Here is a 24,020-nt window from a genome sequence, read left to right on the forward strand (position 1 = left end):
TCTTTAAAAAACGCATCATATTAATTTGCGCACCTAATACTAGTTGTCTTAACTCTACACGTATTTTATGAAATTTAGCAAAAAATATCAGCTAAGGCAGTGCCAACAAGGAAGTTGCTAAAAGAGCTACTACGACCTATATTAAAATTGCTATCGCAATCTTGATAGTTTAAATAAATTCTATGTACAAAACTTATGCGACTTGAATGTTAACGGTTAAATTTAGAAAATCGGAATCGATGAAAAACCGCTTCGCAATCTTATCTGCTTCGAGCGGCGCGACCGCATGTCACGTCACGTCCTTCTTTCGCGGTAACGTGCGTATGCGTTCGCACGCGCTTACACTCACGCTCACGCTCGCCCACGCGCACTCTCGCGATTTATTTTCGCTCTGCGATTCTCGTGGCGATCGCGCGTTGCCGCAATCTCGGCAGAGTCGCGATCGAGTACGCAAAATGACGGCTGTCCCGAGAGAAAAAGATCTCTAAAGTATTTTATAAATCGATAAATCATTGCCTTAGCTTCTCGTGCGATCCGATTCATAAAAAAAAGTATATAGATATAGGTATATGTTGCACATTGTGATAAAAAGAATTTTAAATATAAGTAAACATTATCTTCAATGGCGTGTTAAGTGGATTTGTGAGTACGAAGCGCGATCGCGAAATGCGTGGTGACAAAATCCGATTAATAAGATAGTCGCGACATGTGTTGCAAAATTAATAACTGTGTATACAACAAATAAATAAATACGTATAATATTAAATAAATTAAAGACAAACTGTAAATAATTCAAAATTAAAAATATAAATATGACATAATAGGAATCAATTTGTGAAAGAATTACATGTTTTTTTAAGCAGCCTTGAAAAGATTTATTAAAAGAAAGTGAAAAATCCCGATCCGATAGCGATCGGCTATCAGTCAGTCATATCAGTAGTTGATATCATAGACCTGGAAGCCTCAATGTAAAATTAAAAGGTACTCAAAATGAAAGCGATAGGAAGAGGTAGAATGATCCACGAGGACGATCCCTCGATCACTATAGATCCTACGGCTGCACCTTTGGGCGAATTGTTGGTGCACACGTCGATGCCGGCAGCTGCAGTTGCAGTGAAGCTATGTGGTGATGATTCTGCGGAGGAGATAGGCGAGACCATCAATCAGAAAAGACGTGACATTCTGGGCACGTTCAAGAGGAGAGCCTTCAGCAGGATCAGTTTTAAAGGCGAATCAGGACCCTTGCTCAGCAGGTAAGAACTTGGGACAATTTGTAAAATTGAATTTATTAATGACTATGATAACTTTAATGAAGTTAATGATAGTTGATAATCATATACACGCACAATGTGCAAACGATTATAGTAATTCGATAACGTAACTATTAAAAAGTCAGCAATTTTTGCTATCATAATTCGAACTTGGCCTTGCTTATCGCGTTTCTTCCGGGCACAAAATAATAATGTTGATTAGTTGCTTGGACGTTCTCGTGCTGCTTAGAATTCAAAGTAGCATTAAACATTCACAGTACCATTAAACAATGAAATAATGATTGATGATACTTCGTGTTGCCACCTTGCTTCGAGGTTGTAAGTAACAAGAAATCAATTTTATCGCCAATACTATTTTTGTAACTGACAGATACGTGTTTGTGTCAATCTCTTTGTATAGCAGTTATAATTATTCAGTTGTTACTAAGATGTTGTTTCTTACTAAGAGCTTCCCTAAGTGGAAAGTGTTTATTGTTCTTGTCAAAATAATAATTCGTGTAAGCTCTCAGATTTTCTTTAGCTCTAATAATTAATAAAATTTAATTCTCCATTTTAGCTGTAATACATATTCATAATGAGAATAATGAGTATTGATTAAGCAGTTTAAATTCCTTTTTCTTCTTATAATTAATATTTCTCTGGTTTCTCCCTGTTGAACGTGTGTATGTAGATAGCGTTTTTGCAAGTATTCTTACAACATGAACACCATGTCTTTGGAATGATAGTTGCAGCCTTGTGTAAATATGCATACATTGCATAAGCGAATGGTGATAGGAAGACGCTTATCACTTCCGTATCTCATAAACGCCGCGACCGTTATGCGAATCATTTGAATCACATTTACATGTTTAAAAGACTTTTACAATAAAATACGACGTACAGCACGAACGAAATATTATTATGAAACAATTATAAAAGAGAATGGAAAAGGTCGAAGACTCAAACTCAAATGGCTTTACACGTGGCTGTTTAAGTGCTTATCAAACACGTCACGCTCTTGACGTATTTAGTAACGGCGCCACCGAAATAGACAGCAGCATGTAAAATCCGGATCACAATGCACGCTTTTATGCGATCCCAGAAATAGTCACGCATCACTGGCTATTTCGCCATCGGCGATTGTCGGAAAACTTTTCCTTTTCCATACGAAAATAGAAACGTTCAATTCCGGCAAGAGCCTTGTATTTCGCGTGTCTGGAATGTCTCTTCGTATCAGAAGCTTGGAGATATGAAATCACAAATCTCTCTCTGATTTACATTGCGTCGAAATCTATTCGAACTTATAAATTTTACTGCTGGATAAAGATCATCTGCTTCCACATTATTAAATTATATTATTTTCATGGTGGAAAATGTCAGTTTTATGATCCCCCCTTTCAACGGCGGATCAACGGATTCAGTGGATCGTGCCAAAAATAAAGGGAAACGGTACCGACCTGCCAAGTACCGAAATTGCATTTGCAGTGCTCGGCCAACCTTCCATCGTTAGCAAGCAGTCTTAATTAGCCGTGTCTTGCGTACCCTTGTGTCGATCACGCACGAGATGGAAGTGACGAGGTCGGGGCGGCGGCGCGCGTCGGATGCTGGAAGGATCCACCATCACTTGGGCGAGATGGCCAGGCTATCTGGACTGCGACGGGCGATTTCGCAAGTGTCCATGATAGTCGTCAAAGCGACGACTTCCGGCGAGGCTGCCTGGCGCGAGGAATTGCTCAAGTATAATAATTGCTCCCGGCAGGCCGTTTTCTAAATCTTTCCTCTATATTTTGTGCATTGTGTGTATTGACACGACGTGCTGGCGTCGTATCAACGCTTCGTGCAAAACTCCTCGCCGTTTATATACCCGCAGATTTCTTTTATTCTCTGAATTTGGAATTGGTTTCTTCTTGGAATATTCAGACAGCAATAACCTCTGGATGTTAGCGTCACACGATGGCTCATGCGAAATGTCGTATTTCAAACAGAGATTATGTAAAATATGCGAAATAAATATTTTCTTATAAGAAATAAATATTTCAAAATAAATATCTCCTAATAATTAGGTACTAGGTATCGCGTTGAAGAGAGTGTGGTACGGTCTGTTCGCAAGAGTTGTGCGAAAGCGAGTCATTTGGTATTCAATGATCCAGCACTATTTTGATTTCAGAATAAATGAGGAATTCGTAAACAAGTATTATAGAAATATTTAATGTGCTGACTTGATGTGGCTACGAGTATTTCTCGTTTCGAAATAACGGCCCACGTGTATAGTCGAGACGAGAAAGTGCCGTGATTATGGCAACTAGCGGCAATGAACCTAACAGCATAAATATGGAGAATTATTTTTATTGAAAAATCAGATATTTAAGCGGATTCAAACTTTTCGCATTTACGCTCGTGCAACTTCCAGAGATCGCGGGTCGGGCCCAATAAATTACTTATCTGCCAATATTCATTATTTGGTAACGGATTTATATTTTATTGTTGAGAAAGGTTCATCGCGAGCTTCGAATTTTGATATTATAGTTGTTGAGTAAGCTTCAGATTAAATGTTTTTTATTTATTGTCTATTATTGTCTCTTATATCTTTCCATTGAAAATATCTATGAGACACGTATGAGAATACCAAGTACATTATTCGTTCCATTTTATTTCGTACAGCACAATATTGCACGAGCATGTTACAAGACGCACGCGATAATGTGAAATTGCTTGAAAACTTGGCCGCCCCTCTCAATTATACCATCTTGGAACGAAACAAGATCTCGAATTAGTTGGTCGCCGTCTAGTTTCGAATAAAACATCGTCGTCTGGCAAGCAACGTTCTAAATCCGCGTGATTTCGCGCTACTCTCAACCCTGACATATTGACCCATGATGCAAATAGATCGACGACAACTTTACCCGACGCGCTTTTTGGCGTTGCAAATATTTGTGAACGCTAAAATAACTTGGATATCTATCTCTGTTAATTTTCGAATTAATTGCAACAATATTTCCACTCCGCACATTTTGATTACATTCAGGCTTTCTTTATATATATTTATGACAGGATATACATTATTAATATATTCTGTCATATTTTTCTTCTTATTTATTTAGTAAATTAGATACCAAGAAAATCATTCAGTATCATCTTCTTTTCGTGCCAGACCATTCGTTAAATTTAGCATCGAGTAATAAATACGAACGATAAATACAAATTTCCAGTTCAAATTGAGTTCAAAGCAGAGGAACTTCTTAGCAGGTGACGTCGTTGAAAAGCCTAGCGTTGAATTTTCAAAGCAGCTTTGATCTACGGATTTCCGCGAGACGATGAGATTATGTAAGAGTCTATAAGTAATCGTCTGCTACATAAAATTATATTTTAAAGTTGTTGAAAATTATTTTCGGCAATCCACAGGCCACCTAGGAGAGATACAGGGACACATCGTGTTTCTAACGCTTTTTTACTTTAATTTTACTTTAATTAAATTTATTTATTTACAATCTGCCGATGACTTTTTCTATCAAGGTATCGCCAAACTAGATTCAGTTCCAAGAGAGTCCGCAAAAGAGTCGTCTTTAAGCACGGCGACTGCAACGTCGTACAGGGAAATGTCGCCAAACGGCGCCGTCGGTATCTTCAGGTGAATCTCTTTTGCAATATGTCAGCAGTAAAATTAAAGACAAGCAAAGATGAAGTACTTAGAAAAACTGTCGTAAAATAGCCGACTGACAAGAATTCCAGTAATTGATTCATTTGCAGGATATTTTTACGACTCTAGTGGACGCACAGTGGCGATGGACGCTCTTAGTGTTCTCTATGCATTTTTTATTATCCTGGCTGGGGTTTGCGCTGATATGGTGGCTAATCGCGTACAGCCATGGCGATCTCGATCCTCAAAATTACAACAATCTCACCTTTACCCCCTGCGTCATGGAGATCCGCAGCTTCACTAGTTGTTTCCTCTTCTCCGTTGAAACGCAGCACACAATCGGGTAAATAAATCGGATGATTATTACAATTATCCGAATTATTATCTTCCATCCCCTTCTATCATAATTACCATAAACATTATCAGTTCTTAATAAAGATATGTGTGAATATATCTATATATAATATAGATACGGAGCGAAGCACACGACGGACGAGTGCCCAGAGGCAATTTTTACGATGTGCATCCAGTCAATGACAGGGGTGATCCTACAGGCGTTCATGGTCGGCATCGTGTTCGCAAAGCTGTCACGCCCCAAGAAACGCACGCAGACCCTCCTCTTCTCGCGTAACGCTGTCATCTGTCAACGAGATGACCAGCCCTGCCTCATGTTCCGCGTCGGCGACATGCGCAAGAGCCACATCATCGAGGCTCACGTTCGCGCCCAGATGATCAAGAGAAAGGTGGAGAACAGTAATTATTTTATATTTTCATCTTTATGAACAAAAAAGAAGAGATTTTAGCTGTGCATTTTTGCAAATTGTACTGCTTTGTCACGTTAGAAGAAAAGATGCTTCTACAAGCTTGATTGAAGCCACATTATATATTATGGCGAGAACGATTGTCTCTTCTGAAATAAGAAATTACGACGTAATTTCGTTAACGCGTAGGTGTGCGTTTCAGGTCACGAAGGAAGGTGAGCTGTTGCCGTTCTTCCAGACAGAACTGAAGGTGGGAGGTGACGGTGAAGAGGACAAGATTTTCTTTATTTGGCCTACCACGATCGTTCACAAGATCGACAAATATTCACCGCTCTACAGGATATCGGCTAGTGACATGTTGCGGGAACGCTTCGAAATTGTCGTTATATTGGAAGGTAGAAGCGTTATATTAATGATATTTAAATTATCGAAAAGTAGCGATGATTGACATCACCATTAATGTCGACAGGGGTGATCGAATCCACCGGCATGACAACGCAGGCGAGGAGCTCGTATCTGCCATCGGAAATTCTATGGGGTCATCGATTCCAACCAATTATTACCTTTCGAAAGGAAACTGGCGAGTATGAAGTGAACTACAGCCTCTTCAACAACACGTATGAAGTAGACACTCCACTTTGCTCTGCTGCTGATCTTGATCGCATTCGAACAATGCATCGCGTAAAAGCAGGTAAATGATTGATTATTCTCTGTTATTATTGGAATTTACTACCTTTAAGTTCATTTATGTTCCCTCTTTATAATTGTATAATTGAATAAAGTGTAAGTAGAAAATAAGAATGTGTATTTGAAGTAGATAAAATAGGATTGACATCTATTTTATTTTTTCATCTAAATTATTACAAATTAATCATATTACATATAATTACTTATATAAAATAATTACATATAATTATTATTAATTGATGTTTTAGAACGTCCTAGTTCAAGTGCATTTCCGGGATATCGCGAAGCCTCGAGTAGTAGTTCCCTAACGACGACTTCTGGGTCTAGTTTAGAATCCTCAACCGGTGGATTACACATGCAAGTGCCGGTAATGCTTCCGGCAATGCCGACACCTCCGAATCCAATTCCGGTGATGGTCACCGGACCAGACGGTTCCTGTAGACGAGAAAGCATCAACATGCCACTCGACGCGCCATCATCTTTTTACGCGCAAAATGAGGTGCACATGTAATACGCTGAGTTATTCAGAATAAGCTTATTGTGCAGATATACACATATATAATAATACTTCATATTATTATTCCTTCGTTTTTTTGTGCTTGTGTTGATAAAAATAATATGTATACGAATGTATAATGCATAAATTATAATTGACATCTTTTTTGCTAGACAACAATAGAGGAACATGTTGAGAGGTCGAAAGATCAAGAAGACTACGATCGCGTTCTACAAGATATCAATGCGACTTTGAGGAGGAACAGAAAACAAAACGGAAAGAACACGATACAACAAACTGGATCGAAAACGACGTTAAATTCGAGAAGAGGCGAAGAAACAAGATCAAATTCCAGATCAATTATAGGAGAAGCTGAAGATGGCGATTCGAGAAAATCACCTTGCAAAAGCAACGCGAGTAACAGGTTCGTTAAAATAGCAGTATCTTCTTTCAGAAAAATTAAAAAAATATATTATTTTCTTTTCAATGTAGCAGAAGTTTGCATCTATAATGAGGGATTTAATATAATTTGATTTCCTAAAAACAGCCAGAGAAGTGCAGATTCTTCGCAGATGCAGCATCCTTCTACTATAATTAGAAGATCCAGTTTAAGCGATGATTACAAGCTCAAGGATGTTCCCAGAAAGACAAGTTTTATTCTCGAAGAAGAAACATTCGCGAATCGTCATCATTCCCAAAATACAACTATATCCGAATAAGCATAGGTAAGTATTATAATTTTGTTAAATATTTATTATAATACTTTCTTGTACAATCTCGTTTTATATACGACTCTATAAAATTAAATATTTTAAAGAAAGAAAAGGCATTCTCTATAAGCATTTTAGAAAATAATGGAGTTAATTATACATATAGTAAAGAATTTATATCAATATCAGCTATACATCAGGGATGGAAGAAGAAAATGATATGACAAGATTGCAATAAAATACTATAATACAAAAGAAACGAGATTCTAAATTTTATATTTTGATAAATAATAAATTTTATTAATTTTATTTCAGCAAAAAATACAAAGAAATTAGAAAAACAAGAAAGACATGCTGTCTTTCAGTGAATTATGGTAACAACTATTGCGAGTTAAAAATTAATTATAAGTATAAAAAGATATTCTTGCGCCGTGCTATAACATATGCTTTGATACCGCGCAGTGAGAATCGCAGTGTCATGTCACACGTGGTGACGAGCATGCTAAACGCGCGCTAAGATTAAAAAATTGACTGGCGTGATAATGAGGGCACTTCCCGGCACTAAGCTCATTCCGCTTATCTTCTATCTGACCCCCGGTACATACGATCAGTTCTTCTCCATCTGTTCAACTGCCCTTCAGCCAGCCTCCACGTTGACGGCAAGTATTCAGAATTCGTATGCCCGATAAATCTTGAGTGCTTCCGAAGTTATTCATGACCTAAATTCAGAGTCTTGGCAATGACGAATACTTTTCGCGTAATTTAGCCATTTACTGTACGAGTTTATTTTGTTGAATTTACATTTTATTTAATATTAATCTCTCTCATCCAGCCACATTTATTCATTTTTAATTTTTCATAATATTTTGATTTTTCAATAATTGAAAAAGATTAATAGTTATGTCTCGAGTATTTATTATAGTTATAAATTCGAGTATATATTATATATCTCGAATTTATTCTTTCAATTCTTGATGTTCTAACTTGGTTGTTGAAGAAGTTTTGCCTATATTTTTTGGGATACGAAACTGGAATATACAAACTGTTGAACTTAAGGAAGGATTTAAACACGGACGGATTACTGCTCCGTGAGTCAGGAAGTATCACATCGAATACAAGGACAGAGTGAGAACGCCCCGCTTGGTCACTCTTTAATCGTTAAGGCCCGGATGCTGCGTAGTTAGAGGAACTTAAGTCGCACGAATGCACTGCGTGACGTCTTTATGTCCCAGTTAGGACAATTTAGACTACCTTCCTTGCTCGAATTCGGCTCGTTTTAGAGTTATACTTAAAACGTGAGAACACATGCAGACTCTCAATGGACTCCGCGAGGCTATAAAGAAAGAGAGATTTATCGGCAGATTAAACTGACAAAACTAAAGCTTAAAGAAATAATCCTCGATTAAAAGGAACACTCTTATAATGCGATTTAAAATTTCATCTTTTAATTATATTTATCTTTTATTTTTTTATAATTTTTATACGCGAATTATAAATAATTAATGTTATGACCCAACTTTCCTCCTCAGCTCTTCCTTCATCCATAAGATCGACTGCGGAACGTTTTCGCGGACTATAAATAGCTTCGCGGATGCGAGTCGCGATTCACGACGCGGCAGTGCTGAGTAATCTGCATATCAGACCGAGGACAGACGGATAGACGGCGGAGTGTCCGCAATTTGCAAGGTGATACGCTTTTTCCATTCTTAACACGACGATTGTCATCCTAGACGACGGCCATTGTCATCGAGAGAGGCAATGTCGCACTCGCATTCACCGACGAACCGGATCTCGCCTACGGAGATACTGAACAGTAGTTCCAACGCGAATTACGTGACAATTGAATCGGATTTTCCTTTATTTATCTTTACACATATTATACTACATTAATAACAGTAATATATTTTTTATTTTATGAGCCCTGGTAAAATGCCTTATTTGCTTTGTCTTTATGCAAACATGATATTCAGGAAATAGTGGAGATTTGCATTAATTTAATTTATAATGTAATTGCGTTACAATTAAAATTTGTAATAAAATAACTGATTGTTGCAAGATTTTTGCCTCGAAATTTAAAAGATTATTGAGGATGAAGGGAGCATCACGCTCGCCGCAGCATGTCGATGAATGGCATAATAATTGCGATTACATCGGCGTAGACGTGTGCGGGCGTAATTAGATCCAATCGTAGTGGTTAATTAGCAATGTGAAAGAATTAGCAAGTTAAGGCTTGTCAGCGGGCTTGCCTATATTTAATTCATCATCGTCGTGTGTGCAATATGTTAAATTAATTATATATTGTAACATCTCGATCGCAGATGTTTCTTAAAATAATTCCAGCTGTGCGTAGGAAAAGAAATTATTTAGACGCAACTCAAAATACAGAATGTATATGCGTTTCTCAAATATTTTGGGCAGTGCGACTGTGATATTCCGTAAAATGCTCATAGAGGAACGTGATCGTGATCTCGCGGATTCGATCGCGAATACACGGAACTTTCGTGTCGAGTCTCAATCTCATGGATGAGCCAGAGGTAGCAGAAGACTGTTTCGAAAGAAAGAGAGAGAGAAATAAGATGAAATGAGAAAGAAAGGAGAGGGGACAGATCAAGTCGGCTTACGTCATCGAAAAAGCCCGTTGATGCGCGTCTTGCCATCGATGCGAGCTAGCTCGCAGTTTCGCGAAACGCTTGATCGTCGAGCGCGCGTATTTTCTTGTCAGCAAAATATCTGGCGTTTTTGTTTCGCGGCGGTGTTATAGACAGAAGAAAATTCGCGGATTCCTCGAGAAACCCTCGCCGTCAGCACTGACAAGAAATAACGTCCGATGATTCCGTTTAGACGTGAATCACTGTGAACATGCGCAAAATTCGTCGAGGTGTGCAAATGAAGATGTAAACAAAATGTTTCAAAGTGAGAAGCACAACGAATACATTGAGGCGAAAAGTGGTAGCCCCGGGATTCTAGAAATAGTATTTTCTGATTAGAAAAATGCACGGACTCGATTTTTTTGTAATGATAATTAAAGCTTCATTGTTATTCAATAATCATTTTGAGTCCTGGAAAAATTAAGAAGACGCTTCAATGTCTCTAAATTTCTTCCATAATATTATTCAGACCCACGTCTCCCTTCCTTTCTCTCTCTCTCTCTCTCTCTCTCTGTGTAATATTAAAAATGCACGTAATAAAATATTAATTCCCCTTCGGGGGAATTATATAAACAAATTTAATCGCAAAGAATCGACCGCAAATCAGCCAGAAAAGTTTTCAAAAGAATAATGTGGTTGAAATGCGAGGCGGTTATATAGCATCTCTTGTTCGAGACTCGAACTTGATTGACACACGCAAATGTGGAGGATCTATGGATCCGCAAATCCATTTAGGGTTAATAGAGGCTTTTATGTGCCCTCGCGTGCCCGTCGGGATCTGTTTCCGGCGCGCGAGGAAACATGCGAAACGCGAAGAGACGTGCGCGTTTGCTCGCGAGCGTCACGTCATTTTACGTGCATGTGATATTAAATCTATTTTTGATACAGTATGTGAATTGCCAGCATAATTATTTTATCTGAAATTTTATATATATGAATAAAAGGACATTATATTATGAGATTTACACATATGTGATGACAATATATTAAATAAATAATAACAGTATTATAAAATTCAATTACAATAAAACTTTTACGCACAAGTGATTTCTAGCTCTTATTTATGATTTATATTATTTTTATAAATTTATCTACAATTAGGCACAGATAAAATTATAAGTTTTATAGATATTGTCGTGTAGTAAAACAAGCTTTGTACACAAACTCTGTTTTGACTTTATATTATATTTTGATCTTTGAAACAAGCTTTGTACATGTGTCTACGGTAATTAAAGCGTGCATATTATCCCCGCTCTCTCGCTATAAAGAGGTAAACGCCATGATGAGACCTCGTGCGAACGAACGCGAGTGAATCTGAAACAGTAGTAAACGCGACGCGCGTACGTGCACTTGACATAAGCTAGAAAAACCACGGAAAACCGTTATTTTTTAAGGTATGCCGCGTTTATGGCTTTGTAGAGAAACAGTATAAAGAAATTAACCGCGGTAATAAAATTTTTCTTTTTTGATAATTTATCTTCTTTTCAAAATGCGACGATGGATCAGATCTTAACAATGTGTTGCGTTGACAATTTATTGATTGTAACATCTACAATTTTGTGATATCAAAAAATGTTAACTGTTAACTGTTAACTGTTATGTAACCATCTGATTTTCATTTACCAATATATAGATGTAAAAATAATAAAGAAAGTACTCGGAATTAAACATTTAGTTCTGAAAGGCGACTTCTCATTCTCTACAGGATCGGCGAAGGCCCGGAACCTAGGAAGATCGAGGGATGCTGGATGATTGGTGCCTCATCATCTCGAGGAGAAACGGAACTCACCACACCTCAACTAATCAAGAATCAAGAAGAAATCAATAACAAAGAATCAAGCAAATTAAACAATCCATTTAAATAAATTGAAGCAAGAGAGATCAAAAATATCGAGATGCGTAATCGATTGTGAGAATCCATCTCAGTGAACCCAACAAGAAAAAAAAAGAGGAAATGGAATCAAAATCAGGGCAATTTTCTTCTTGAGCAGGGGGGAAAAGGATGGAGGAAGCATCGAAACTCTTTCAGCTTCCGGGAACCATCGAGGAGGAAGAAGAGGTGGAAGAGAGAAGAGTGGAAGGTCTGAAGCTACGGGAATCGCTGGAGAATGCAAGGGCGGGATCACCCCTTCTTCCAAAAGGTATCTCCGTGCCTTCAAATCTGGCGAGGAACGTCACCCTTATCAGAGTCAGCACGCAGAGCAGCAGCATCGCCGGCGGTATTGGTCGACAGGACTCCACTAGGTAAGATCTACACGATCTACATAATCCATATGTTCTAGATCGGTCTACTATCGCCCGCAAATTTTCCTTAAAACGAACTGTATTAAAAGTTCTGCTATATTAAAAAGGCATTGAGAATCACGTGTCCGTCGCGGAATTATTTACTCTCGGAAGCACCGCGCTAAAAACGGCCGCATCGCGTTTATCCGAATGATTATCGGCGCCTCTGCTCAACACCTGTTGAATGTTCTCCATAATTTCGAGCAGCCGGATAAAGAAACGTAGAGACGACGGTGATCGAGACGTTAAATTTAGAAACACTTTGGAAGCAATAGCGAATTGTATTGTGTTAAACATTTAAAAAACCGAGGAAATCGTAATAATCAAGATCTTAAAGCTTCGAGATATCTTATTGATCTAGTGCGACTGATTTAATGTAACGATTTAATGTGAAGGAGGAATGCTTCAAAATGGAAAAAACTGCAAAGCGAATTGAGACTTGATAGCGTCATCTAGATGTATACAGTATATATCGAATGCGTAACGTGCAGGTATAACGTCGCGATAATGTCGCACGTCACGTCTCTGATAAATGGCAACTCGTTAGGAATAGCGAGTAAAGGGTAAACACACACGGTAACCTCGTTTGCACACGCACATGCGACACGCAATGCGGACAAATCGTTAATAACGCACGGGTGCGCATTAATTACGCCTAATGGCGGCGTTAATTTCCGATATGACAGGCTCATTTTAATATTTGCAGCATTTACTGAATATTGCCGTCATATAGAATTTTGCCAGCGTGTCGACAAGCGAGGATTTTATACGGGGAAGAGGAATTTTTACTATTATTGCGGATTCCACGCGTATGTTCGGTGTCAATTATTTCTTATTACAGCAAAATATCCTCTTCTTGGTAAAACACACAGAGATCTTGCTTGAGAAAATTTGTTTGTGGAAACACTTATGTGATACCGAAGAAGTATGGTCTACGCTTGTATCTTGCGATTGCAACAACGCTATTATTGTTTTTAATAACAAAATGATAATTAATTTTTTTAATAACGGAATCATGTGTAGATTCAATAAAATAAAATTTTGAAGAAAAATTAACACATGTTTAGTAGGACTTTTTGTTATCTATTTAATATTTGACGAGAAATTTATTACAACTTTAGTATTTATGAACGTTTTTGGACGAATCATACAGACTAGACCAGATATAAATAACAAAGTTAACAAAGTTAACAAAATTAATAATACTTTTGAGAGACGAATTAAGAGATTGTTGAAGAGAAGTTCGGTTCTGCAGTCGCAAAGAAAGAAATCATTCGTGCAGCGAATCCTTCTCTGTCGGTCCAGGCAATTTGTTAATTTAATTGAATGGTTCGCGTTATCGCTGCGTGATAAACAGCCAGTCGGGTCATCGAAAGACATCGAAGAATCGAACTGACACGAGTTTTTTCAGTGCATAATGACACAGTCCGCACAGATCGACGTTGTGTCGATTTTTGATAGCGAAAGATTAAGTGTTTCGACGAAAGACTCATCTGCATGAGGCCCAAACGGAACAGCTGGTTGGTACACTCAGTGGTTCACATTTATTTGCCATTTCAATGTTGGAGCAGTTAGTAAGTTTGCAACTTGTGGAACGATTAGCGATATTATGAAGCAAGATTCATATATCTTTTTTTTAAATAACTATTTCTGTTCTTCTTATATCACATATCAATTGTGATATGTAATGTAAGAAACTTGAGCAATCCAATTTTAAAAAAAAGTTGGTCAAAGTTTAGGAGTTCTTCAATGTGAAGTTCAGATTAGCAAGTCGAGCTGCGCTAGGCGACAACGGCAACAAAGTAATGATTTATCTCTCGAGAATTATGTCTTGACATTATCGCGCGATGACATAATTGCAGAACATCGAAAAAGGTAGTTGTTCATAAATATCCGGCTGCGAAAGTCAACTAACTGTCACATGTGATATCGTCTCAAATTTGTACGTTGATGCAACATATGCTTGAAAGTCAAGGTTTGCATGATTCTTATTGTCGGAAAAATTACAGAATATATGTACATATGTATTATAGCATATATGTATTATAGCTAACATAACTAAACTATCCAAATTTGACAATAAATTTGTGGTACCTGCTGTGGTACCTACCGCTCAGCTATCTCTCTGGCTCAAAAACACAAGACAGTTTCCTGTCTTGACATGTTTCGCGCACAGCAGCGCAATTTCAGCAACCAGTCGGATCCTGATAACGAGATGCCAAGACTTTGATAAAAAGCACGCGACGTCAGAGCGTCAGTCGGGCCAGAATCGCGCAGTAGATTGTGAGCCATTCTTATCCTCTCGCGACTTTTCTTAATCGTTCGCTTCGATTCCGCAGTTTCGCGATGTAATGGGATTTCGACGTTTCCATCATCGAGTTTTTAATTATCAAGTAATATTAATTTCCGATTATCTGAATATTATCAAGCAAATTGATTGCTAAACTGGTAATGTTCGTACGTCCCACAATCGCTATATAAATTGGCCAAACTTCAATTTATATTATCTAAAAATATCTCTCTCTAGCCTGCTGTTCTCAAAAAGAAAGAAACAGAGAAATTAAAGAAAGCTGTGGACGCAAGTTCAAGAGATGTAAATACAGACAAGTTGCAAGCTACATCGTATATCGCGATGATATAGCTAAATCATGGAGTAGCTTTGCTTTGCTAGAAGGAAAGCGAGAGGATCACCTGTTTATCGGACGCGAGTGACGCAACAGACACGCGAGTGATCACCTTTTTCCTCGCGAGAACAGGAAGAACAAACGGCGTTCGTTAGCGGCCGATAAACGGCGTCCGATGGTCAGCGCGCGCTATAAGACGTCGTAGATCACTAGCTGTTCAACAGTCTATCCTGGCAGCGATAGATCCTCCACCACTTCCATTCACCTCCATTGTTGATCGCATTGTTGATCGCGCGCATTATTCGACCAGTCGAACCATCTTGGAAAATCCATTTATCAAGGAGTGCGTTGCAGATTAAGGAAGACGATACTTTCGGAGACTTCGAAAAGTTCTAAAATCCCGAAAAAATCGTTGGATCTTTGTAAGAAGAAAAAGCTCCAAAAGAAGAAACGAAGAAATGCTGAAGATCTGCAGACATCAGTATTTTCCGAGTGTGCCATTCAATGAAAAGACTGATTAAGGATATTTTCATTCAAAGTGAAGATTTGCATGATACGGCGATCGAGAATAAAAAGGTGAATCTTTGGAATAGCTGGAACGTCTTCGTGAGAACAAAGAGATTTAATGAAAATACGTGTGCAAATGCTAATCTGCCGAGGAAGATTCAAAATTTTATCAAGATACTATCAAGGATATAACTATCAAAAAGGACCAACAACGACACATTTATTCGAAATTTTTTAAATAAATTACATTCGTGAGGGTGTTTTTCCGTCAAGATATTCATTCAAAATTTGATAAGGGATCGTATGTTAAATAATCAAAATGAACGAAACAAATGGGATGAACAGAATGAACGGTATAAATGGAAATGCCCTAAAAATGGGCGATAAATCCTTGACGCCGGATTGCGGGGAAGAACAAAAGCTGATCCCGTCGACCACGCCAACTACACCGATGATCATGCAAGTCACGAAGAATCCATACTCTTCCCTGAAGTGCAGGTAAAGCGAATAAGACATTCATTTTTCAACTTCTAGAAAATAACCGAGCTTTTTTATCTGTGCAATAATATTATCAGCTAAATGAAAAACCGCATTGTAACTATCGTAAACGATGATATGTCTAGATTATCTATTCCTGAATCATTTTCGCGTTTTTGCATTTTTGAAATGTATTTTTCTGCGTCAGATTGAGAAATTTTTTAATTATTTGAATCATTTGGCGTTAGAAATGTTCGCGAATGATCAGCTAATATATCTCATGATATCTGTTCGTATCACCGGAGATGTGTGTACGATAGATAGAAGGAGACTTTTTGCATCGCGCATCAGCCAGCAACACGTGAAAGAATGCGTGAGAGATACATTCTTGAAGAATGCGTTGCAATCGTACAAGCGATAAGTTGACCTATTTTGCGTAAAAACTGTGCAGAGAATTTTATTGCATCTCTTCCAACAAAAAAGCAATTAAATCCGTAATTAAATAATAATATAATTTGACATTCTATTAGTTCATGATGAATCTAATGAAATAAAGGAAAAGAGAACAAGATAAGGTAATTAGTTATTTGAAAATAGGGTACCTAGATTATCCAACAAAGAATTTGCACACATTCACATTCTCAACGTGACTGATGTTTGTGTATTCTTTAATTGCTGTTCTTATCAGTCTCACAATGCTCGATAAACGGCTTAAAGATCTAGCTAAGACAGTCTTAAAGACGGATTGCTCGAGGTCATGTAAATCGCCTATAAAAGACTAAATAAAATCTTATGTATCTGTCTCTTAAACCTTGTGTCCACGATGCTAAAAATCGGTCCGAGATCTCAATCCGAGAATTATGTAGCCAATCAACTTGCAGCTTTTCTCGAATCGAGATCTCGGAGCGATTTCTAGCATTGTGGACACAAGGCTTTATAAATCATTGGACAATTCCAGATAATTTTACGTAAGCGATAATGAATTACCTTCCCCTTTTTGCGTCAATAATTCTTGATAAATGAATCTTTTGACAAATGTGATGAAAGCTTCGAGATTAAGGAAGAATAAATCTGTCAATTTAAAAAATATGTAAAACAAAAATTGATATATGCTCAACCGTATATTTGGATGTTATTTATCTTCATATTGTCGGATAATTCCGGATTAATCCGCATCAACAATCAATGAATCATTCTCTCGTGATCAACAAAGTCCCTGGCATATATCGATTAATTATTTCAAACGAATTCCGTTCATAGCTTTCCGTTAATAATAAACTAATATCAAAAGTAATTCATCCGATCAGCTGATCGAGGTATCATCGACCCGGGGAAGCAGACGGAAACGAAGACTACCGCCACTGACCCGTGATTAACGCGTGGCAATAAGTAAATTGGTAGATAACAGCTACTCGGTTATCGTTCAAAGTCAAAATGGCGACTTCCTTTTTGTGTGCGCCAGCAAAAGGGAGGCCGTGAGTCTTCTCGGCAGTAGTTGAATCGCTGACGATGATATCTCACGCAAATAACAACGAGCCTTCGGCCACAGCTCGTCTGCTTTAATACCTCCTGATGTGTGCTCCTAATGTGCGCGAATTTTTCATAAAAATTAATGCACAACACCGTTCGTTACAGAGATTAATACATACGAGTAACCCGTGTACTTTTTACGTGGATATCAAGTGCGATGACTTTGGCTGTATCGAGACGGATGTGCTTGTAATCGATTCCTAGAAATGTCATTACTTTATCAGGAAATCGCGTACGATACGTATTTCTACGTGAAGACATAAATGTGACATAAATCTCAATTCATGTGGGAATTCAGTGTGATAACGTGTCCAGATGTAATTAGCACAATTAGTACGGCGTCGGGCAAAATATATTGGCGGATAACACATAACAATAACGAGGCGGATCGGGACCTTTGACCTGAAACACTTTTACGACGCTCTGGTTTCGTCATGTCAAAGTACGGCAACAATGACGAACAATGCGCAGAGATCCGTGGTGAGTGAAGAGAGAAGGCAAACACAGATGTTTTCGGTACATGTTCGATAAACCAAGTCACGAAGTTGGATCTGATTGTTAATTGTATAGAGTAAATGATCTAATTTTATAATTTTAAATAACATAATTTTCATAATTTTCGTTGCATACCAGAAATTCTAATCGCACATTTTCAGATTTTTGCTGCACAAAACTTAACTTAATAATCATCTTTAGCATAATAATGCGTGATTATTTACGCTAATTATTGCTACCATGTGAGTGCACGCCCAACAATCGGACAGGTCATGATTTGTGTCTTCGGGATTTGTTATTCAAATCCTATCCTGTGGTGTTACACATATATAACGTTACGAGTCTACAAAAGCCGCGACCTTGGTGATTGCGCACCGGTTTTGCATTTTAAGACGTGGATCGCAACGTTTCTCGCAAACGTTGCGTCGCAGAAGCACTCAAACGCGCAGATGATCATTTTACGTGAGATTGTGAATGTATATACATATTTCTTAGCGATTCCTCAAGAGTTCAACCAAAGAATTTTGATACGGAGAACCTCGAAGCTTTCGCGCGATCATGCGCGTCAATTCGGCGGTTCTGTGCGTCAGAAAGTGCATTGAATCTCTTCATGGACTGGAACGTGTCACCAAGTAACTTAAAATCTCAGGCAAAACCGTAGATCCAACCTTTCACTTCTATAGATCAAATCTTTCACCTCCCAAGGAAATAATGATGTCGTTGCAACTGAATTGAAAACTGCTTTAATTGACGAGAGTCACGCATCCGTGTTTCAGGAGCCGATACCGGGCTGGACCAACGCCGAAGCTACGCCGTCGCGCCGTCCTGAAGAATGGCGATTGCAACGTACTGCAGTCACGCATCTCCCGACGATCGCTGCGCTTCCTGCAAGATATCTTCACGACCTTGGTAGACACGCAATGGCGTTGGACACTGCTATGCTTCATCATGAGCTTCTTCCTGACCTGGCTGGCCTTCGCGGTGATCTGGTGGTTGATCGCTTTCACTCACGGTGATTTCGAGGAAAGCCATATGCCGCCCGTCCAGGTGGAGAACAACTGGACTCCATGCGTCTATAACATCTTCAGCTTCACTAGCTGCTTCCTCTTCAGCATCGAAACTCAGCATACCATCGGATATGGCTTCCGTTCCACTACCGAGGAATGCCCCGAGGCCATATTCGTCATGTGTATTCAGAGTATCTCTGGTGTTATAATCCAGGCCTTCATGGTGAGTAATCACGGTGAAAATGCCAGATCGAGACTAATATTGAGGTGGTGTCAAAACTTTCAGTTTTATGGAATTGATAATGTCACAGGTGGGCATCGTGTTCGCCAAGATGACGAGGCCAAAACAACGCACGCAGACCCTACTGTTCTCGCGAAACGCCGTGATCTGCCAACGGGACGGCGAGCTCTGTCTCATGTTCCGGGTGGGCGATATGCGGAAGAGTCACATCATCGGCGCGAGCGTGCGCGCCCAGTTGATCCGCAACAGGACGACCAAGGAAGGTGAGATCCTGTCTCATCATCAGCAAGAATTGGTCGTGGGCACCGACGGGGAAAACGGTGACTTGTTCTTCATCTGGCCGACCATCATCATCCACGTGATCAACGATTCCTCACCCTTCTACAACATGTCCGCGGAGGATATGTTAACCGAACGCTTTGAGATCGTTCTGATCTTGGAAGGAACAGTCGAATCTACCGGGCAAACCACTCAGGCCAGGTCCAGTTATCTCTCACAGGAGATTCTATGGGGTCATCGTTTCGATTCCATGGTGAGCTACTCGAAGGAGCGACAAGGCTACGAGGTGGACTACTCGCTGTTCAACAGCACCACTCAAGTCGACACCCCATTGTGTTCGGGCAGGGAGCTCGCGGAGTTCTATAGGGTACAGGATGACCTTCGTCATCCGACCGGTAAATGATCACGTAACTCCTTACGTAATTGCACAAATGTTTCTCTTAACTCTTGGTTTATTAAGTGCACGCGAAATGTCTCAAATGTGGAACTTTTAAACACTAAATATGAATCTTTTCAGATACATTAAATATTATTTGCGAAATTAATATTTAGTAATTTTTTGTATTAAAATGATATAATTTTCTTTTACAAAAATTATACGCAGGAACCTTTTTAAATCAAGAGTTGATTGAAAACCTGACGAGGAGAAGTACAAATGTTTTACTGATGAAATTTAGAATTGACTTTGTGCTAATAATATAATGTTAATGTAAAATTGATTTTTGATTCATTAAAATACGAGTATTAAGATATTAAGGCATAAAAAAAACCTTATCTCCGCGCCTTATCTTATCGCATAATCTTAATATCTACAGTCAATCTGTCAATCTTTTACAATTGATATATTTTTAATATGTGATAATTCCTTGATAATGTATTGATTTAATAATTAAGAAGATTAATTTGATTAAATAATAGCGCTTTCTATATCAATGCAACGTTGTCTGTTTAAAATTGTTATCTCTACCAAATTTAGTGCCGGAACATTTGTACTTCTCTTGATAATAACTTTAGAGATGGCTATCTAGTAACGTTTATCATTTAGTAGTGGTTTTTTAACAATGCTTACTTCGTATCTTACGCATCCAGATGTTTCCGTTTAGTTTAGGAAAAATTTGCTTTGCACAAATCACCTAACGTTATCATTATATCATTAATTTTTGTATTTAAAATCATCTATGTTAGTACAAATCGTGATGAAGAAGACTAACATTGTGCGTAGTTACCAACAAGCATGTTAACATTGTGAGCTTGAGCGGAGTCAAAGCACATTAATTCTCAGTTTGATGCTAATTACTCGTTGAAGCTAAACGCTGCAGTTTCGCATGTAGCTCGTTGTTGTCTTGTCATATCTGTCCTTGTCCTTGTCTGACTGTCTGGTGCCGGCTATACTGCAGATGGAGGCCTGAGGAAAGTATCTAGCGAACCGAAGAGTGTCCCGATCGTGCTCAACACGCTCTGCCAAGCCGACAACGCAGGCTTCCTCATTCATCAAGGTCACTCCTCCTCCCAGAGACCCTCCAAACTACAGATCGATATTCCATCTATCGACGATTGTCCTGAAGTACGATGACTCCGTTTCCCTAGGCTAGAAAAGGAAAGCGACGAGAGAAAAGAAGCGCAATAAAAACAAAGAAGACGAAGAAGAAGAAGGGAAAAAAATAGTAATAAAATTAAAGGAAGCAAATAACGAAGACACAATCTGACGATGACACTTCACTTCTTCACATTTTATCAGAATTGCAACGAGATAAGCTGCGTCTCGATCATACGTCAAATGACGTATCGATTTTGAAGAAATTTATTTAAAAGGCACAAATTCCATTCTCCATTTGAAAAAAGAACAGGTTGTTCAAACCTTTCTTTTAGAATTCTTGTTGAGCTTGGTTGTGATGTCCATGAATCTCATATCGGTTTACGCATTGGGGAGAATGAGACTGCATTTTTCATTGAATTTTAACTTTAATTTTTAATGTGTAATCCATGTATTGTATAAATGGAATAATTTTGGATTACCACCTAACTGTCTTAACGATTCGGGTTTCCGGTCGTGAAACTTCTGGGTGTGTGGGCAATGCTCTGCTCTAATTTCTCTAATTATATATTTACTTTGAATGCAGACGGTGTAAAATACAACTGTATAATCTAAAAAATGTAACATTTTATCTGTCCATTTCAACTTTTTCTTATGTTCTTTCATTAAATTATTGTATATTGGACATTGGACTCTTTAAAAGCTTTTGTTCTGAATGTATGGAAAAATTGTCTTCAGCATGCCGTAAGATTAAACAAAAATGGTACTACTAATTAAGCGGCCACAAATTCTCAGTCGAGCTCGAAGAGTATCTAAGTCGTAGACTGCTTGCAGGTGTTTTGATCGACGAGGAACATTTGATAGAGAGGCAATGTGCGTGCAATTATCGTCGGATTAATCAGTGTTGCCTACGATTGCCTCTCACGCCTCTGGACAGCTCAAACAGCCACAACAGCGTAGAGAACGAGTACCGCTGGCGAAATGGCTGCACATTTCCAAACTGTATCTCATCCGCAAACCAACTCGAGAACATCGAACAATCCGAAATGTTCGATTTCGATCCTGACGCCATTCAGGTGATGGAAGACGTAGAACTGCAACAACTGCCGGAAGCAGTGAATAGGGAGATTGTGAAGAACAGCCAGGAAATCGTTTACGAAGAAGAAGAGGAGGAAGGACTCTTAGAAAGAAAACTAGTCAGACTGGACGAAGAAAACAGCAATGCCGTAAAAAATACCTATCCTAAATTCTACGAACGAGAGGACCTTCCTCTCATAAAAGTTCAAGAAAATCGCAGGGATATTAGACATCAAATCAGACATACTGTACACGATCCCGAAAAAGAATGCAAGACGAAAAATGACGAATTTGCAAGGAAAGATTATGAAGTATGCTTAGAAAAAAGATTAAGACTGCATGACAAGAGGTGTCAGCTGATCGCGTCAGTAAGGCAAGACCAGCAATTTGTGCAAGATAATATTTTCATGAACAGGAAGCAGAAGCCTTCAAAAGAGTGTAATTCTAATGAGAAGCAATATCATTTAAAGGCGTTCAACAGAAGTCTCAGCGTGGGTGATCCCTTCGTGACTGACAATCGAAGATCCTTCAGAGAATCCAGAGAGAACGCGATCAACAATATGAAAAACGTCAAGATGATGGAGGCAGGTCCAAAGTCCTTCAAGAAAATCGGAAAGTACTTCCTGATGCCGTTAGATCACTCAAATAACAACCCAATGTTTCGTCAGCGACTGAATTACGATCTTCGACGAGAAAATGGCATTAGTCAGACGAAAATTACGCCAAAACAGCATAATAACGTGAGTTTCGAGAACGAGAAGATCACGAGGAAAACTCCGTTAAATCTCGCAAAAATAATGATACAACGTAAAGTTTATCCTAACGACATTCGCCTGCCAGTTTCACCAGTTTCGCCCGAATCAGGATTTTGCGAAGAAAGTCCAGATATCAACCCTAGGAAGCCTCATTTGCTTGTGAACGTGTCGAAGGATGACGAAATCGTGGAAAGAGAAAACAACAGTTCCTCAGAGAGCGATCTATCGCGAAAGAACATGATAAATGGCTTCAATACTTTTGTTGTTCCAGAGGAATGTGTTGAACATCATATTGTCGAAACACCTATTAGTAGAAACAACAATATTCGGGATATCGACAAAAATAAGAGTTCTTCGGACAGCGATCTTTCTCACAGATATCCTATTAATAATGATAGTGATCTAGTGAAGTGTTCTAAAAACCAAGTTGCTGAAGAACCTTACTTAAGTGACAGAACAGAACAGAACGTTGAAACCGTTGATGAGAGTAACATTCTTTCACACAACAACAATAAGGAGAGTTTAGGGATAGACGACTTGAGAATATGTTTAGACAATAACTTATCCTGTAAAAATTGAGTCAAAACTATTTTATAGATCAAGAAGAACGCAATGAAATATCAGTAATTGAGAAATCAATCGCTTATATTTGAAATACTAAAATTATAAATTTTTTAAATAATGATTTTATTTTCCGAAGCAAGTGAATCTAACCGCTGGTCGGTTGGTTATTATTATATAATAATATATTTTTTGGAAAGAGTTTTTGCGATAAAGTGATTTAATTGAATAATTATCATTGTTCATCGACCCGTTATTTAGTGCCAATATCTAGTTCCAACTCTGTATAATTAAACGTTATTTATTACTGAAATAAAAATATCCTTATATTTGTACATAATAATTACGCTTTATAATTAAATATGTATACTGCAAGTCAACTTTGTATTAAATTTTAATGTAGACGAAACAAAAGTATCAGGTTCCGGAGATAATATTAAATCCTAATACAAATTATATAA

At 38.3% G+C, this 24,020-nt stretch overlaps 2 protein-coding genes across 5 annotated transcripts; both read left to right on the top strand.

The window, feature by feature from the left end:
* The first annotated feature begins 338 nt into the window (after positions 1–338).
* Positions 339–12,064, top strand: LOC105281616 (G protein-activated inward rectifier potassium channel 4). The gene is made up of 10 exons (XM_011342952.2): positions 339–1,253; positions 4,764–4,878; positions 4,998–5,230; positions 5,357–5,630; positions 5,851–6,043; positions 6,118–6,339; positions 6,584–6,834; positions 7,005–7,255; positions 7,379–7,556; positions 11,895–12,064. Exons 1-9 carry the CDS (start codon positions 991–993, stop codon positions 7,548–7,550), a joined length of 1,974 nt encoding a protein of 657 aa, XP_011341254.2. The 5' UTR covers positions 339–990; the 3' UTR covers positions 7,551–7,556; positions 11,895–12,064.
* Positions 11,981–23,897, top strand: LOC105281618. Of its 4 annotated transcripts, none has more exons than XM_011342954.3 (5): positions 11,981–12,098; positions 12,181–12,433; positions 18,882–19,335; positions 19,424–20,027; positions 22,001–23,897. In XM_011342954.3, the coding sequence occupies exons 2-5, from the start codon at positions 12,192–12,194 to the stop codon at positions 23,575–23,577; spliced, it is 2,877 nt and encodes a 958-aa protein (XP_011341256.1). In that variant the 5' UTR covers positions 11,981–12,098; positions 12,181–12,191; the 3' UTR covers positions 23,578–23,897. The 4 variants fall into 4 exon arrangements, with proteins under 4 accessions (XP_011341256.1, XP_011341255.1, XP_011341257.1 ...); XM_011342955.2 differs by lacking the exon at positions 11,981–12,098 and adding an exon at positions 15,000–16,101 and having other exon boundaries at positions 12,330–12,433; XM_011342953.3 differs by lacking the exon at positions 11,981–12,098 and having other exon boundaries at positions 12,166–12,433.
* The last annotated feature ends 123 nt before the right edge of the window (positions 23,898–24,020 follow it).

This window comes from Ooceraea biroi, chromosome 9 (assembly GCF_003672135.1).
Source record: "Ooceraea biroi isolate clonal line C1 chromosome 9, Obir_v5.4, whole genome shotgun sequence".
Classification (NCBI taxonomy): Eukaryota; Metazoa; Arthropoda; class Insecta; order Hymenoptera; family Formicidae; genus Ooceraea; species Ooceraea biroi.

Coding starts and splice junctions, on each gene's coding strand:
- LOC105281616 (XM_011342952.2), top strand. CDS start 991: ATGAAAGCGATAGGAAGAGGTAGAATGATCCACGAGGACGATCCCTCG. Junction 1,254..4,763: donor TCAGGACCCTTGCTCAGCAG/GTAAGAACTTGG, acceptor TTTTCTATCAAG/GTATCGCCAAACTAGATTCA. Junction 5,631..5,850: donor CCCAGATGATCAAGAGAAAG/GTGGAGAACAGT, acceptor TGTGCGTTTCAG/GTCACGAAGGAAGGTGAGCT.
- LOC105281618 (XM_011342954.3), top strand. CDS start 12,192: ATGGAGGAAGCATCGAAACTCTTTCAGCTTCCGGGAACCATCGAGGAG. Junction 19,336..19,423: donor TTATAATCCAGGCCTTCATG/GTGAGTAATCAC, acceptor ATAATGTCACAG/GTGGGCATCGTGTTCGCCAA. Junction 20,028..22,000: donor TGACCTTCGTCATCCGACCG/GTAAATGATCAC, acceptor GACTGCTTGCAG/GTGTTTTGATCGACGAGGAA.